This window comes from Solenopsis invicta, chromosome 6 (genome assembly GCF_016802725.1).
Source record: "Solenopsis invicta isolate M01_SB chromosome 6, UNIL_Sinv_3.0, whole genome shotgun sequence".
NCBI classification, from domain to species: domain Eukaryota; kingdom Metazoa; phylum Arthropoda; class Insecta; order Hymenoptera; family Formicidae; genus Solenopsis; species Solenopsis invicta.
In genome coordinates, this window is record NC_052669.1 from 20,720,507 (window position 1) to 20,739,882 (window position 19,376).

Consider the following 19,376-nt stretch of genomic DNA (forward strand, 5'->3'; position numbering starts at 1 on the left):
TTGTCCTACGCTGCGCGCCGCCGGCAGTGAGTGGTACGCCTGCGCCATCGCGCGGTCGTAGCACTGTACTCGTCCCCCCCCCCTCCCTGACGGCGCTCACTCCTCCTCCCACTTCGTGGACTATTACGTCGCGTCGCGTCGCGCACTGCCGCTAAGTTCAGACTCGTTCGTTGACTGTATTCTTACTCTGGGGAGGGGCGACGTGACAGATCGACATTCAAATAACCGATTTCCAAGAATCACAATTTTTCATAAGCAATAACATCTCGAAAACGTCGATGGTAATATTGTAAAAAAGGATACACAAGAACGAGAATATGTGGTTATTTCTTTTATACATTTTTTGAGAGTTGAATTATATACAGTTAGAATTATTGCGTTTAAGAATGAATATATGTGTTCATATCTCAAAACATTGGTTGGTTTAAAGGTTATTTAATTTTTTGTTTATTCTTGAGTTTTAAGTAAAAATCGCGTTTTACAATACTTATTTGCAAGTTTGAAATAGCACTACCAATTAAAACACAATATTTATATGTACTAATAAAATTCTAATAAAGATTTGTGAAAAGTTTATTTAGATCTACTTATTCGTTCAAAAGTTATTTATTTAAAAGTGTAGCAAATATAATAATTTTCACTTCAAAAACTATTAATATTAATCAAATTTTTCATTGTTTCTTTCTTCGCAACTAGTTTCAGGGCCAAAATTCGGGTATTCGCGAACAAAATTTCGTATTTCTTCGTATTTTGCTATTAATTTTTTTTTTAATAGTAAATTAAAAATTTATTTAAGTAAAAAAAAAATAACAAATACATATCTAAATAAAAAATAATAGTTCTTTGTTATTACATATAAACTTAATTTACAATTAAAATTTATTTGTAAAATTTATTTAATCTAACTTTACAAAATTACAAATTTCTAATTTTAATTAAGTAAAATAGTTTTCAAAATTATTATTTAATTTAATTTAATCTTAACTTAATTTTAACCGGACAGCTTTTGTTCGTGTAACTTTTAACGTAACTAAACTAATTTTCTAAACCGTTAACTTTAATTTAATTTAAAAAATATGTTAACGTTACTCAATCCTGAAGCAAAGATAAATTCCATGTAAACGTATCTTAGATCAAATAAAAATAATTTAATTGTAAATGTATTTAAGAGATAAAATCATAACATATACATTTTATCTAGATAATTTTAAGATAATATAAGTTCACTGTTAAACAAAACAATTTCGGATATAAAAGACAATATGTTTATAATACATTTTTATTTATAAAATGTTATTCCTTAAAAACAAAAATTCTTTGAATAATTCAATCTAACAAAAAATGTTTCTCTTTTTCAATTTATATCAACATGGAAATAAAAATCAAAGATGAAAAATATAAAGGGAATACATACATAAGTCACATTATAATGACTAACAAAATTCCTTGTATAAGTTTTCGAACTATTTATATTTTTGGGACAATTTTTACATTGCAAAACTATTTTCTCATCTACAATCAGTTAAAATCGCTTAAAAAAATTTCTCGTTGAAATAAATTGTAATTTGTTAAAATAAATTGTAATTTGAAATTTGAAACATTAAAAGAATAATATTTCATACTCGTTGTTCATTAACTTATATAGATCAATTAAAAAAGATAATACTTTTTTTATTTAAGATAAAAATAGAGAGATATATTCTAAAGAAAGATATTCTAGATAAAATTATTTCTTTTTCTGAACAATTATTTAGATGATTTTATACAGATAACGGCAAACAGTAATTATGTATGATTTCGTCTATCAAATTAGATGAGTTTTTAATACAATTAATTAGTCGCACTATCCACGAATGTAATTTTGCTTTGTAAAAACTGCATTTGCGCATATGATTGATTAATCAATGAATTAATAAACTCGCCTATTATTCTACGTCGCAACGTTTAATTTTAATTTTAATAAAAATTTTCCGACGCGTTATCGTAGTTAAATATAATATGCTGAAGCCCTTTTTGCAACTTTAATCGTAAATTCCTCAAAATTGTAACGCGATAGAGTGCTTTGTTAAACCGGATCGTATTCAGCATCCAAAAAACCTTTATTCTCGTTTCACTCAACAAAAGGTAATTTTTTGTCAAACGAATCAATCGATTAATACTTATAATTCAGTCTTTCAATTTAATATATAACACAGTAATTTAACTCTTTCATGTCTAATGACACATACATGTGTCAAACCTTTAAAAATTTGTATTTTCCACGAAAATGAAGATAACAACTTCTTCATGGACTCATTTTAAAGATAAAAAATAAAAACTCTTCATAAAAAAATGAACATCCTTAGAAGTATTCCTCCTTGATATGCATATTTCGTAAAAAATTTATAAAATAAGATAAAAGTGAAAAATGTATCTATAAAATAAAATAAAAATTAAGATAACGAGTCCTTTCTGAGTTTATTTTGAAGGTAAACGTAAGGACTATTTACAATATAAAAAAAGTCTCTATTAATTTTCAAAATAGCGGACCCAATATAATGAACCAAAATGTAAAATTTTCTTTTGAAGAAACTTATTTGAATAAACTTATGCTCCATGGGTTTTGGGGTCACCGATTATAAATCTAATTAAACTTTTAAGTTAAAATTCAGCATAGCAGATAAAAATATTAAATTTTGTTAAATTTGACAATGATATTTTGATCCGCTATGCATCCGCCGTTTTAAGTTTTAAAACTTTGATTACAGATTCATGATCAGTGACCATGAAAACTTCTGTTAAAACGTGAATTAAATGCTAATTATTCCTAGAAAAAAAATCAGGCACGCAAGGATTAATATAGTATATAACAAAATTCAAATTTGACTTCGACTAAAGTTCGATTAATTTAATCAGCATTTAATTTGATCGATACAAGTAATTACAGCAAAATTTCTGACTGTACGCTTCGTCGTACTTAATCTAATCTTTCTTGTCACGTATCAAGCTATGAAAGTAAAGAGAAAAATTCATTTAAAAAAAAAAAGAGAACGAAAGTCGATTTAAAACGTAAATTTCCTCTTGAAATTTTGAACGGCGGGATATTTAAGGGACGAGATGCAATTAATCGAGAAACGGGACAATAATGTAATTAATTAAGGTTGACCGATCATTTATATAGTGTCGCGTCGAGGAGTAATTGGCCATGCCCATATGTTATCGCGCGTAATTCAAACAATTCAACCGAATAAATCAAACATTTAATACCGCCGCACCCTGATAACGTCCGCATCGTAATCCTTGATAACGCATTAAAAACGCGACAACGCGGCCGTATTACGCGGCGTGTACGCGATCGCGCGGGGTTTACTACTCGCGCGCGAAATGCCGGCGCGGCTTACACACGCGGGAGCGAGTCTCTCGTTAATTTGTAATTCGAGATGAACGTGGGCCACGATGCACGCGGTCATTTGCGTATCGGTGAAACACCGCGTGCGCTGGCTCGGGGTCGTTTGGCCTACCGTAAAAGAGACCCTCCGCGAGCGGTTACCTTAATCGCAGAGCGGTTACTTTAATCGATTTAAGGGCCGATTCTACCGGCGCGGCGTCGGTTAACGTTTGTCCGCGTTTATCTCTGTTATTATATCATTATATTATATTACAGTCGATACCACACCAGACGCAAGATGAAACCGAAAATGAACTGAACGCCAAGACGAGAGTTAATCGGTCGTATAATCGACCGTAAAAGCGAAGGAGAGAGAGCTTTCCTCGCGGAAAGGACGCGAGGGAGCGAGGAGTGCTGCTTTTTTTCCCGGCTGCTCGCGAGATTTTTCCGCACAAAAACCCAGACTCACGGCGATAATTCCGCTTCCGCGACGGAAGTGCGTTTACGAGACAAAGCGGTGACGCGTGTAACGTGCGCGCGTATCATGTTAAACGATATAACATAGTTATGTGCGTGCATGCTCTCTTTCGCCACGAGTTATTTCAGCTCGTAATAAATGCATGTACATGTGCATACGCGCGCGAGCGTATTTGTATATGCGACATGCGCCCGCTATATGTACAGAAGTATATACGGGGGACCGAGTCTGGACAATGAACAGCAGCATGTGGCAAAGAGCAAGCGCGAGACTGTATCGTTGCAGACTGCGCGACTCTGCACGGGCGTGGTGATAATAATGGGCAAATTCGTCCCTTGTTAGTCTATTCTTTGAAAAATTCTATCGACCTTGTTGCATCTTATTGCATCGGTATATCGTTTAAAAGAAAAATGCAATTTTAAACTGCTAATCGTTCCTGCCATTAAAATTGGATACTAATTTTATAAAATACAGAAATTATTTCTAAGTTCATTAGCTCACTTCTTTTGATTTACAAAATTAAATTTCGATACTACATTCCTTAAATTATTCCTCCTTAAATTCTTGGAATCTTTAATAATTCTTTCTGCTATTAATTAATCCTTCGCAGAGATCATCTTACGATATATTGATCCAAACAATATTTCCCATTTTGCTGATTCTGCCTCAAATTCAGATATATTTAAAAAAAAATAATAAAAAGCGTTTCAGATTATAAAATTGTACAATCATAAATGTTAGGAGAGTATACTGCAAAATTTTTTCAAACTTTTTATAGCCCAAAAATCCTTTGAAAAACACAATTTTAATCTGCTAATCATTTTCGTCATTAAAATTGGATATAAATCTTATAAAATCGAAAATTAATAGATCATTTTTAGGTTTATTAATTCACTTTTACTTCCTTTGATTTCTAAAAATGTTGATATTATATTCCTTATTCTTTTTTAAATTCTTGCAATTTTTATAATAACTTTTTGTATTATTAATTAATCCTACCCAGAGATTAACCTGAGATATATTGTCTAAACGATATCTCTCATTTTTCGAATTTGCCTCAAATTCAAACATGTTAAAAAAAAATAAAAAATGTTTCGAGTTATATAATTTAAAAATCATAGAATATTTTTAAATATTAAGAGAATATGTCAAATATTTTTCAGATTTTTTTTTATAAGCCAAAAACTCTTTAAAAAACACAATTTCAAATTACTAATCATTCCTGCCATTAAAATTAGATACAAATCTTATAAAATCGAAAATAAATAGATAATTTCTAGGTTCATTAATGCACTTTTACTTGCTTTAATTTACAAAAATTTTGATTTTACATTCCTTATTCTCTTTTAAATTCTTGCAATCTTTATAATAATTTTTTGTATTATTAATTAATCCTCCGCAAAGATCATCCAAGAGATATTGTATATTAATTCAAATATTTCCCATTCTGCCGATTCTGCCTCAAATTCGGATATATTAAGAAAAAAAGTAAAACAGGTTTAATTTGTATAATTGCAATCATATTCCTAAATATTAAGAGAGTATATATCACAGAATTTTCTTCAGATTTTTTTACTATCTAAAAACCCTTTAAAAAAACATAATTTTAAATTGCTAATCATTCCTGCCGTTGATCCAAACGACATTTCCTATTTCATCGATTCTGCCACAAATTCAGACATGTTTAAAAAAAAAGTAAAAGAACATTTCAGATCATAATTGTACAATCGTATTCCTAAATGTTAGGATAATATACTACAGAATTTTTCAAATCTTTTAGAGGAAAACACAACCGTTCTCAGAGGCCAGTTAATTTGATTATACAGTGGAAAACAAATTGGTCTGCGAAGGGTTAATTACTTTCTTTGGATTCTACAAGAAATTAAAATATTTTTTTCTCTTTGAGGTTGAAAAGGCACCACTTTTAACGAATACTTCGCACAGTCTCTAAATTGCTCGCTTGTTCATCATAGTGCGATAAATCATAATTTTCTGCGATTATCAAGCTATTAAGCTATTGATTACAGGTTAATGGCATAAGAGAAATCAATCAAATGCTCATGCCCAATTACCAACGATAAATTTCGATTTATTGCGAAAAAAAAAAAAAATTATTTGTAATAAGGGAAACAAGAGTCACAGCTCAAAATTAAAATTTTATTCTATAGAGTCGATATATACAGAAAGTATATTCCAAATTATATATACATAATATTTTATCTGCACAGATTACCTTATCAAGATTCAGTTAATTTTTTCTTATAAAAAATTTTATAAGAGGATATTTTTATCGTTTTTCGATCAATATAATTTCAATAACAAATTTCAAGTGAGGATATCATTGAAGTAAAATTGATTAAAATTCTTTCAAGAAATTATCTTTTATTATTCATTGCTATTTTGGAAAAGTGATTCGTTCACGTCCTATAATATATAGCTCAAAAGTTATTGATGCCTCGACCTTTCCGCAAAGGAAAAGTCAACGTGGAAATATTTGAAGGATCGGAAGGAAGTGCAGTTGATTTGGGACGCATACGATAGTGAAAAAGATGGCCTCTTCCTTGAAGCGACTTGGTCTGTTCCTCGGAGGTACAGCGTGGCCATTCGAGCGCGAGCTGCTGTGTAACCTGTTTTCATTTTTATCGTCGGCATCAGGTTTCAGCGCAGGTGAGTCGCGGAGGTGCCGGTTGGCGTGGTGAACCAGCCTATATACATGGCTCAACGTTTTCTTCTCTTCTTCTTCTTCGTCGCAGAAACGCATCGACCTTCGCGACAAAGTAGCGCACTGGCGACAATCTATGCGCGTAGTACACTCTTATATTTTCGAAAACGGTAAGAAACATATGCTATCCGAACGATTGAAGTCTGCAACGAAATCTGACGTTGATTTTTTCATCAACCCTTCATCAATCGAAAGGTTTATTTTCAAGCCATTTTAAATATTTTAGAAAGCTTTTGTGTCTGGAAATTCTGAAAGCTATGAATCATTCTTATTTTTCAGAAATACGAGCTTATGAAAGAATACTCTTCAGTTTTTAAATATATATTTCCTAATCATTATTTATCTCAGTTAGCATTCTTTAAGACATGCATATACATATAAAAGACTTCTTTTTTTACATCTCTTAGACACGTGTGCCGTCTGGAATAGTTTTTAATACCCATGTAACACATGCATCTCCTAGAAACGTTCATAGGACGTTCGAAAGACGTCCTTGAGACAGCCTTTGGATAAAGTGCTGTTAGGGATATTGTTCTTATAACAACACCAAATGTGTTATGGAAGATCTTGTTTAAAGATTGTCGGATCGCTGAATTCGATTCTGGTTTCAGAATTCTAAAATTCAAAAAATTGCGAATTCCATATTTTTAAATATTTTAGAAAAACTTCTACGTATGGAAATTATAAATCGTCCCTATTTTTCAGAAATGCGGACGTGTGAAAGAGAATCTCTAAACTTGACGTTTCTTTTCTAAAAATAAGTTTTAATAAATCAGATTACTATTTTTTTAACTCCGTCTGCCACGTTGAATCCACCATTTTAAACTGTATATTTTTGATCTTGGATTTTTAAATAAAACATTACAAAATTGTCTCAATAAGTTTCATAAAATTCGAGTGAGCAGTTTATAAAAGACGGTATATCCATCATACTGATCGCTCATTCTGAAATTTTAATTTACGATAATACATATTCGTTTAAGAAATGACGATAGTTTAAAATTTTAATTTATGATAAAAACGAAGAGACCACACGAGGTAGTATTTTTTCTGAATAATATTCTTGTTACGCGATTAAATGACCTTGTTAACAATTATTTTAACTTGATAAAATATATTTCTAATATACTGGGCTGAGACAAAAATTCGTAGCGTTTTCTAAGTAAAATTCAAAGATATTTGTTTAGATATTTTTACGCAGATTTATTCAGTTACATGTACTGCTACGAATTTTTGTCCCAACTCAATATATATGAACATGCGCTGCGAATATTTCTCAATTACTATAATATATCCAAACTTAATCCACAAAATTTTTGTTACGGATTTTTCTTCCTTTATCAATGGTTAAATAAAACACGTTGCATTGATAATATGTGCTTAAACATGTAATTTACATCATAATTATACATTGTGTTAACGTTTTCCACAGGATTAATAAAGTACTGCGCGATGATAGTACGCCCAAGTCAAGTGCGATGGAAGTATAAAACTCTAAAATGACCCTTTTTATTTGGGTGTATATCTAGCGGTGTTTCTACGCTTTCTACGCGATCTTATATAAAGAAACAAATGTCATTATTTCCCTAATTATGATCTTACGCGCTAAATAAACGACGATTCCGATATTTGTTCGAGGATACAAGCTTTCCTTCTCTTTCTCCTGTTTCCTCTCAAACGTACGCGTTTACAATAAAGCTTCTTGCATTCATTTACGTCCCTATAAGCACACAATAGTCCTAGAATATTATACGAACATTATTAGAAATTAACATAATATTAAAATGATATTCCAAAGATATTGAATATTTTTAATATTATGGAAATATTGTATTAATGTTATATATGTTTTTTTTTTACATAATATATGTAGTATATTACTTCAATATCCGTGGACTATTATGACAATGTTCTATGATTATAGTAATCAAAAATTAATGTGAATTATTATGAATATATTAAAATATTCATAAACTTTATAATTATTACATTTAAAAGTTATAATATTCCCAATAAATTAAAATATTGAAATATTAAATATTATTTACTTCATATAATATTTATGTAATATTATCAGGAGTGGACATATAATTACTTTTTATTAATATTCCAGGAATATTACTTAATATAAAAATAATATTATGTGTTTATAGGGATATAGCTTCTCTCTCACAATGTGTCTCCCCCTTACTTTTACCTTCAACAATCACATCACAGCTATAATCTTCGCTATCAAAATCGCGTTTTTTTTGTCCTTAAATGGATTCTCTCCTTTGTAAGTACATTAGCCACGACCGAAGAGAACATCAAATATGTAACGTTGCTTCTTTCTTATCACTTAGTTTTACACGCTATTATGTACAATTACGAATATCAACGCATCGTGAATCCGCGGTACTCGCTTGAAACATTCGGGAGCACCAGTTTTCTTTCCGAACGACGCGATCATGAAAGACGATAGTACTGTTCAAAACCGGTCGATCACTTGCGAGCGCGTGAAGGAGAGGGACAACGAAGAAACGCGAGCAAAAGTAAGAAAGGGGGAGAGCAGAAAAGAAGAGAGAGGGAGAGATATAAATTTCAAAATTAAGAGAAAGAATAGAAGAAGAGAATTCAAGTATGCATATCGAAATCGATGCGTACTATACAAATCTCTTTGATAAACAACAACGTAATTCGATCCTTATTGCAAGTTTCGTCTCTTAGTTTTCTAAATTAATCACGGAACTCGAGATCGCGAATAAAAATAGCGATCAACGGCAACAGTCATATAAAAGTCGGAGATAAAAGAAATAAAAACTGATGTGCGATGCGTATCACGAAGTATGGAGTACATTTTGAATAATACAAACTTCGCGATGTGACAACAGGAACTAGGGATACAAGACCGGCTCTAAGTTTCCTGCCGCTTCGAGCAATTTTCTGTCATTATTTATCTGCTTTCATTTCTCCCCATATTTCCCTAATAATATTTTTTGTTGATTTTTATCAGTAGATATACTAATTTCTGCGGATTTTGGTAAAGATTTACCGGAACACATAATTGAAATGCATTGAAAATTTGTCGCCAGACTATAGAATGTAATTAAAAAAAAGTGGACACATCATTGTTTCTTAAGAAATCTAGAATAATGTTTTTAACGAAAATATTAAACAAAGATATCTTTCACAATATTTCTACATTTAATAGATAAATTAAAAATTGAAATTTTGTTACAATCTTCAAATAATGAAATAAAGAAGTGGGATAAACAGATGAAATAAATCAAATGATTAATTGTCTTTTAAGCATCTATTTTATATTCGGCAATTTAATTCGCGGGCAATGAATCATGATGACTTATAATTCGAAAACTATTAAGGCTTTAATATTTTCATTAAAACAGAAATCGAGATCTAAATTTCACAAGACATATATGTTCACTTTTTATGTCTACCTTTTAAATTTGGAGTATATCGCAAGCGTATCTTAGATACTTGCTTTACTCGTTTCCATAGCCGGCCCTGTTAATATATATTATACATATGTTCCGTGCAAAACGAAGGAGATTTGGACAACACAAACAGAATAATAGTTTTTAAATAAGCATTGACTTATTGGCACCTCATTCAACATATTATCACATGTTGAACGTGATAATTGTCAGTCCGCAACACAATGTTAAATAGATTTTTTATGTTAAATAAATTGGATTCAGAATTTGATGGCTACATCTAACGCTAAATATGCGATATAAATACAAGATATTGTCGCTTGTGAAAACAAAATGTGGAGACATTCAAGTAAGAATTTGATGAATGTGTATTGCAAGGGAGTTAATAAGTGCGTGTGTCAAGTGTGATATTAATGTGATATTGATTTCCATTAATTTTAAAAAATGCAAAATGCTTCAAGTGATAATATGATTTTATATGTATGAATAAGCTCAACATCGATAATAATCTGACAATAAATAGTGCCATATTTTCGAGAAATACAGGAGAAATTTTATTATTATTCTGCCAGATACAAATGACCAAAGCCATAAATACGCATATTAGAAGGACATATCCTTTTGGTGCGTTATTTTTTTACGAAAAATTGTTTAGCCAATTTAAAATCGATTTTTCGGTAACGAAATGTTAAAATATTAAGCCGAATAATTCTGAATTATAAACGATTACAGATCAATTTTATTTTTAACTCTCAACAAATACCAAGTATCATATAGATCTCTAACTATAAAAGCAATAATATCACAATTTATTGTAATTCATAGCAAAATATTAAAAATAACCTTTTATACTTAAAATAAGATAATTATAAAATTATTTCTTTATGAATCTGTTAACTTAACGAGTGTGTTTGATAAATTGATGTAGGCCCACTGTAATAAAATGTAATAAAACTTGTAGTATTTGCCAAGGATTAATAATAAAAATTTAACTTGAGCTTCAATTGCTAAGATTCTTAAATCTTAGTATCACAGCGTATATGTTTCATTCAAGTTTATGATGCGCATTATTCAACATGTGAAATTCTTATTTCTTATGTATTATAGCTCACAACTAAAATCTTTTCCACGGAGTTAAAATTCTCTTGTGTTTTTTCCAACTTTCCAAAGTTAAAAAGAACTAAATTCTAAATTCGCCAAAGAAATGTCTTTTAGTAGATTTGTAACGTCTAGTATTCATCATTTATTGCATGACAAAATATTTGAAAAATTACCTCGCTAATTTATTCTTGCTTGAATGTCCCCGTCATCAGATCTATTACAGATATTTGAATCACCGTGTAGATTGAACGAAGCTTTGTTGTAAAAAAAAGGGATGCTGTGCGAAGCGTAGCAAAATCTTGCTTTTACGTAGTTAAGTTGCATTATTTTCTTCTTTTCGTACATCTGTCGCATTTTGTTGTTTTTTTCCGTTTGTAACATTTCCAACAAGTTACGAGGACATTGTGGCACAAGTAGCCTGAAACGGTAAAAACCGACTTACACTTACGATGTATCACTTCCTATCTTAGTAGGTAAAATCGATCGTCTTAAAACTTCTTTTTTACCTCGCGAACACTGACGTCGCGATATTCGATAAACAATTTTGACAGGTAAAAAGTATCAACAATTTATAGAATGCCTTAAAAAGTAGCAAAATTGCCTTACGCAAAAGAGTGCATCTCACGATTATCTACGCAATTGGCATTCCACGCAACATCGCCTCATATCATCGCATACATCGATAAAGAAAAAATCCGTTTACTGTATTGTATTTACACATTACCGAGATATAAAAATACTAACGAGAAACGTACCTATATAGACGAGGTCCTTCACATGCATTGTCTCACTTTCTTAGAAATTAATTCATAGTCAAGTTTGGCAGTAATATTGTCCCTAGCTATTTGCATTTTTATTGTTGTTGACAAGATTTTTATCGTAATCAGTTTCCGACGAAAACATTCCTACGGGACGCACTGCGTACTCGTCGTTAGTTTGTTATTTCAGTTTGCTAATTTCAAACTGCGCTGTGATCACCGCATGCTAAAACCTTTAATTAGCTTGGAAGATCTCCAATTCTCTTCTTCGCCATGAATATAAGAACAAATGCCCTCATTACAACTGTTATATCTATCGTTCGTCATTAGTGATATCGGGAATATACCAATCACTCGCAAAAAAACATGCAATTTGAAAAAATCCGCATTTTCTCGCTGAACCAGATCTGTTCGACAACGAAAAAAACTTAGAAAAATTTTGGGAAACAACCCCTCTATGTAATTTAAATTTTTATAATATACGTGAGTAGATTGAAAAGATCGAACCAAGAAAGAACAAGGTTCCAATAAAATTTCAATACTTGTCCAATACTTGTCCAACAGATGAACGTGAAAGCTGAATGCGCGTTGGGTGCCAAATTTGTTCACTGTTGATCAAAAACGAGATCAACAGTGAACAGTTAGACCTTTCATAATCGTATCTTGAGCGTTTTAATTTTAAGAAAAGACTATCTGGAATAAAAAGACAGTTAATGACTATTTTTCAAGTTTAGACAAAAGTGACTATACTGAGAGATTGAAAGGTCTAGAAAAATGTTAGACCAAGATATTAAATTAAAAAGAGACTATGTTGAGAAAGAAATTTTATTTCAAAAATGTTTTTTTCTTAGTCGGAAACTTTTTAATCTCTCTCTACTCTCGTATATGTATATGTGTGTCAGTGTATACATGCCCTTCGCAAATAAGAAGTAATTTTCTTAGAAAGTGTATGAATATATAGTGTGAGTGTGTGTGTGCGCCTGTGTGTGTACTTTTTACAGCTAAAAATAAAAACATAAAAATAAAAAAACTTAATGATAATTTTTTAATAAATTAAGACCATGCGGATATTCAGCGAGATATCTCTTCATTGCACGCTATTAATGCTCGTCGCACTTCCCGAAGCAAAGAAATGTTTCGACAACCACACGGGAATTGGATCCTAACTTTAAGGAGGATAATAAAAATAATAATACTCGACACAATTGTCGCAACAACGTTCTGTAGCCTGTTTTGCAAAAACGACTCTTAATATCCACGCGTGTACGCAAATACGCGTGCGTCTGAATGTGTATATATGTAGATAAGAATATTCAATATGCACAAGTATGTATACTCTCGCGTTTCTAGAAATATAATAAATTTTATAAATGTATGTCGCGTATATATTTGCCTCTGTATACAGTTTCTCACTAGCACGATTACAGTTCGAAACGGGTCTATACCGGGTCTAAACGCGCGAATACCGGAACTGTGTGAGCGTTTTACGTAAAATACGTATATGTATATATACGTGGAAGAGAGAATAGCGTAAAACACGTATTTGGCGTGTCGTCGAGAATCCACATTTCATTAACACTTTGTTTCTAAAGTCGCTCTCCTGCCCCTGTCACAGCATTCGGCATCTAGTTTCTCCTTGACTTCTGAACTATTACCCGAGCCTTCGGCCGATGATGTATGTGACATATGCGGTCCGACTTCTTCCAGGGATAATATCTCTGTGCCGGTAGGCGAATAACTCACGGTAGTTGCTTCACTTGTTGGAGATGTTACACAACTGTCACCCACACTCCTACTACGCAAAGTATATTGGGTCTTTTGGAACTGCTGTATGTTCAGAGATAAACTGGCCTGTATCGACGTCTTTTCCGAATGCTTCGAAGGATTGTTCTCAGTTTGTACATCGACGTGAGACGGACTCCTCGAGCGTGGAACGTGAAGCGGACTCTCTGGATCTGTTGTTCGATCAGACGACAGAATTTTTGAGCTCGCGGCTAATCTGCTTGCACAAGGAGAATACTTTGGCAAGTTTATCGCAATTTTGTCGGCGCCCACTGACAGAGACGATCGACCGAATTTTTTCAACGGACTGCAAGCAGGTTTTTTCTTCTTCAATTGCTTTTCGTCATTGCAGGAGTAAATGCTCTCGATCTCTTTCTTCTCCTGTTCCAAAGATTTATCGAGGTTTCTCTTCGTTTTGCTACAAGTGCAGTTCCAAGGGACTTTCTTCGTGAGCTCTGTAGTCTTTGCATGTGTTGTATCGGGCCTTCTAAACTTTGTAATGCTATCTCTAATTGAGATTTTATTGTAATAACGCCATAACTGTCTACAGTCTTTAGTATTAATCGAGTCGTAGTCTACCGCCGCATTATACTCAATTTGAGAGTTAGGAGACTTTTTTTCTGCAGGCTGAGTAGGAATACATTTACAGTCAGTAATATCTTTTTTGACATCACTGGAAACATCGGAAAATGATGCAACCGACTTCTCTCCAATCGCACACTGTCGGCAGTCCTCCACAAGTATATCAATCAAAGTCGCCTGAGTTATCTGGCTATCTACCTTTTTCTGATTTTGACCAAATGAATTCTTTAAGCTTCTATGAACGATATTTTTTTGACTGTGAGCAAAAGGGTTTTTCAAATTTTTTGGAAGATAGGTATGCTTCTTGGCAATCTTTCCGGAGTGGTTCAATTGAAAACTATGACGATCAGTTTTTTCGGTAGCGGCGATTTTACTCTGGCACTTGTCCTTTGTGCATGTAGAAGAATCCTTCTGCTGAGAATTCTTATTCTCCGATCTCACACTAGATTTTTTCGTATTACCTTCGACATTCGAATACTCATCCTTGGAACGCGTTTTTTTGAATGAATCTGAATAATGAGTTTCTTGATTTACAGTCTGCTGCTGATCGCAAAAGAATACATCATCTACAGAAGCAAAAGATGATTCTTCGTCACAGGGAAGGACAGGTGTCTTCTCCCCTGTGGGAGGCGACTGCTAGACAAGCTTTTCCGTTGGTGAGCTTGTCGAAATGGAACTGACAATGGGACTGACTGTATTAGAGTTGTTGGAAACGGTACGTCCTTGACTGTTCGCATGCATATGGCCCCCTCCCTGTCCTCCCTGACTCTGGGAGAGGCTGAGTCGCCGTCAGTTTACCAATTCCACGCTTACAAATTGTTTCAGTCGTTCGAGATATTGATTATATAACTCTACATCATTATGCCCGGCACCCTAAAAAATATATATAATATTAATATTATTATATTTGTAACAAACATGCACTGGCTATTTTATCAACCAAAATGCTTACGTTATACACTTGTACTTAAATATTTTTATCTACTGCAGTCTTTCATTTGATTTATAAAATGTACAGAGAAAGCGCAATGTGTAACATAACGATATACAACATAAGTAAAAAAAGCTAAAGAAAATTAAACAATTTTAATAATATAATATCAATGTATTTGAATACCTCAACCCATAGTGGCTCCACTGCTCGTGGACATCTTTCGTAAATCGCCAGACCATGGCTAAAATTTATAACTTCATCTTCAGTGCCGTGAATAACAAGAACAGGAGATGTTACCTTCGGCACTTTATCTATGCTGCAAAAAAATACATAAAAATGTTTAAATATTATTGTTAATATATAACTTTTATATTAAACAATTCTCTCTTTTCTAGTAACGTCAAATAGATTTTACATGTTTTAAAATTTATTTGCAGGCATATTACAATTATTTTAGGGAGTTAAGACATTTGTGGCCAATTTATTTGAAAATAAATCATGTTTTATTAAAAAAAAAATTGTCATACAAAGTTAAAGTACATTTTTATATAAAATATATAGTTATATCAATGATCGTTGAAAAAAAAATATTACAAAAGATATTATCTTAAGATCTAATAAAAAATCCAATTTTGAATGAAATGTTTCAAATTTATATTTGTCGATAAAAATTCTAATTCTGTATCTTTTTATTTAGAAACATATTCATGAGTAAAATAAGTATATGCAAAAAAAAACAGAAAAATAAAAGCTTTGAGAAGAATACTTATTGCAGTTTCATAACATAATTGGATAAATACAATCGAAGTTTTGTACAGTTGTGTTTATTTCTGACCTTTCACTTCATTTTATCATTTTTATCTGCATTGGACTTTAACTATACCAAATCAAAATGGCTTTGAATAAAGACATTTTTATTTTATACATTGTCATGTAACAAATATAAAATAAAAGAGCAATAAAAAATGATAAAGTACCTAAGAAAATATCAGAATAAGCAATGTAAAATTATTAATGGTATCTATTTCTATCATAGATTAAGTTTAATATCGATTTAACTTACTTTCTATTTTTCTTTAATTATTAGGATTAGAAAGACATAATACGTGAGTTAAACCGATTAAAATTAATCTACATTGATAAAAATGAATATATAAGACGTTCAAGTATTAATCGGAATTTTTAATTTCTCGCTCGACAAAAACATTTTTTTTAATATTGACAATCCTATATCGTATCTTTATTCTTCATTGATTATACTAAACGTTGACGTATGTACATGTCATTAGGGGTTTTGTGTGAACACAATCAACGATGAAAAAACAGAAGAAGTACCTATAATTGTGCAACACATTGTTAAACTTTTAGAGAATAAAAATTTGACTGAAGGCTACGAAAAGTTGAGATTATTCTGAAACGAAAATTTTAATAATTGAAGTAAGAATAAACCATTTAATTTCTTTATTTTTTTAAACCCCTATTTAATAAATGTTTAAAAATAAATTAAATTAAATCGACTTTATTCAAATACTAAAGTACTAAATGTTGAAACTATAATAAACATTGATAGAGATATCGTAAATGTACAAAACCAATTAGAGACGACAGCATTACGACACAAATCGTGCAATACGTAGGTTACATACGTACACATTCACATAACACAAATATACATTTGTTTGACACTTGTGCAGCTTCTTGGTAAGTTATTAGCGATTTACTTCGCTGATATCATTCAGTATTTGAACAGACAATGCATGTTCTAGAGCCTTGCAAATCATTTAACTTCTATCTACAAAAATATATAATAAAAAAAATATTTTCTTCCTTAAAATTATTACTGTTTTGAAATTATTAGTTTCTTTACTAATCAATGAGATTAATTATCAGCCCTATAAATGTTTCCTTACATTATTTTTTTATGCTTGTCAACATGAATGAAAAATGCATTCTCGAGATTCTTGCAAATCATTTAATTTCTGTCTCAAAACACAATGTAATTTTAAAAATGCATATTATTTAATTTCTCTTTCAAAACAGATTGTAATTTAAAAAATGTTTTTTGTATGAAATTATTGTTATTCTTTTACTAATCAATGTGATTTTACAATTTCAGCTTCGCAGCTGTTCCCTTATGTTATTTTTTATGCTTGTCAACTTAAATGCAAAATACTAGTCTAAAGTAAATGTTCTTTAGATAAAATTTTTTTTGCATAAAATTATTGATTCTCTCTTACTAATCAATTTGATATTCCAATTAGCTTTTTCTTTAGTTAATTTTTATGTAATTTTTTTTATTTGTTAACTTAAACGGAAAATGTATTCTCGAGATTTTGCAATTTAAATTCTATTTCAAAACAGAACGTAATAAAAAAAAATATACAATATTTAATTTCCATTTCAAAATAGAATGTAATAAAAAAATAGTAAAAAATATTTTTTTGAACGAAATTATTAATAAATCTTTTATTAATCAATGAAATTTTCTACTTACCAATCTTATGTTTCCTTATGTTATTTTTTTGTTTTTCAACTGCTGTAATTTTTAAGCTACAATGAAAACTTATTTCAAGAGTTTTGTATCTTTAGAAAAAAAATCTGATTTATTATTTATTTTTATGCCTTAAACATATTTGAAAAATGATTTGAGTGAGAAAGAGGTAAACGTGTATTGGTGCCACGTGCATGGCCGCGCGCACATATCCGAGAAAGAGAAAGAGAGAGAAAGAAAAGCTTGAACGATAAAATCATGCGCACAAATCCCTCGTCTCGCCCGATAACACCTAGCAACTCAAACTTCCATTCCAAGTCCATGTATATCTCATGTAGTCAAATGTAATAGATGATTCGAGGATGATCTTTTTCGCGCTTACCTGGTGAAAGCGTCAAAGAACCAGGTTCTTTTCGTCTTGGGGAAGGCGACCCGCATCCCGGACATGAGCGGCGAGTGCAGCACCACCGCGCCGACCTCGTACCGCGCTGCGAGATCGACCGTGGGCACGGTGCCGATGCTCTGGCCATAGAGTATTATGTTCTCCGGACTGATGCCGTAGCGCGTACGCAACGCGTGCCACGCGGCGTCGATGTCCGCGTAGAGGTTCTTCTCGGACGGTTTGCCGCCCGAGACCCCGTAGCCCGAGTAGTCGTAGCTGAATATGTTGCAGTTGATGCGGGAGCCCAGGCCGAGGTAGAAGCTCGACATCTGGCCGAGGTCGACGGCGTTGCCGTGGGAGAAGAGGATGGTGAAGCGCGCGGTCGCCGAGCAGCGTACGAAGAGGCAGCGTACGAAGAGGCATGCTATGCGATTGCCGCGCGACGTCCGCGCGTAAAAGCCCTCCACCGACTCCTTCTCGCGCTCGGTGTACTGCCACTCGGCGCGCTCCGACAGGGAGATGGAGAACTTGGAGCCCTCGTCCTCGACGAACGTGTACGTGGGCTCGGGCGGCAGGAAGGCCAACTTGTCGGCGATTCTGGACGGGCAGGGCGGACAGCAGAACAGGCAACACAGTTCACTCAGGCTTAACCCGTTCATCGTGTAAGCACCGGAGCGCACGGTGACGCACCCGCGCACGGAACACACACCGTTCTCTATCTACTACTATCACGTCTGCCTCTCGTCGTGGCGTGAAGCTTCGGCATGGAGCTGTGTGTTCGGAGCGATCGCGGATCGAATGGAGTCTCGGCGGGGACGACGCCGCGACGCGCCGAGATGGGAACACCTCGCGGATGACTTTTCACCACCCCTAATGAATCACTCGCGCAGCGTCATTTGTTATCGGTTTCTTAGGAGAGTCTCGGTTTCACAATGATTCAGCCATGACGGCCCGTGGAAACGACGGACGATTTTTCTCCCACCTTTCTTTCGCTTCTTCTTTCTCGCCGCGCGTTCGCCGCGAGTTCCCCACTCACTCCACGTCGCGTACTTTCATTGTGCGAGATGAGACAAAGCACGAGACGGAGACGGGAGGTAGTCGCAATCCGCTTTACTCGCGTCACATTCTCGCTCGGCAGGCAACTCGGTATGCTCGGTACCCACCGAAGCTTCACCGGATGGTCGTCGTGGGTCGTCGGGTGTCAGACGACGAGAGTCGATCGACTCCGATCAACGCCGATCAGCCCCGATAGGCCTTTTAACAATTTTTTTTAGTCGCGTTTGCATTGAACTGCACGAGGTGGTAAAAAATACAAAAGTGAACAAATTCACTAGGTTTTGACCAA

The 19,376-nt window shown here is 33.2% G+C and overlaps 2 protein-coding genes across 2 annotated transcripts; both read right to left on the reverse strand.

Moving 5' to 3' along the window:
• Nucleotides 1-10,531: 10,531 nt before the first annotated feature.
• On the reverse strand, nucleotides 10,532-14,965 carry LOC105203853. The gene is made up of 2 exons (XM_011172774.3): nucleotides 14,906-14,965; nucleotides 10,532-14,860 (listed from the first exon to the last, which is right to left on the reverse strand). The coding sequence occupies exons 1-2, from the start codon at nucleotides 14,963-14,965 to the stop codon at nucleotides 13,433-13,435; spliced, it is 1,488 nt and encodes a 495-aa protein (XP_011171076.1). The 3' UTR covers nucleotides 10,532-13,432.
• On the reverse strand, nucleotides 14,729-19,269 carry LOC105203778 (alpha/beta hydrolase domain-containing protein 17B). Its single transcript, XM_011172673.3, has 3 exons — nucleotides 18,032-19,269; nucleotides 15,342-15,474; nucleotides 14,729-15,097 (listed from the first exon to the last, which is right to left on the reverse strand). The coding sequence occupies exons 1-3, from the start codon at nucleotides 18,688-18,690 to the stop codon at nucleotides 15,014-15,016; spliced, it is 876 nt and encodes a 291-aa protein (XP_011170975.2). The 5' UTR covers nucleotides 18,691-19,269; the 3' UTR covers nucleotides 14,729-15,013.
• Nucleotides 19,270-19,376: the final 107 nt, after the last annotated feature.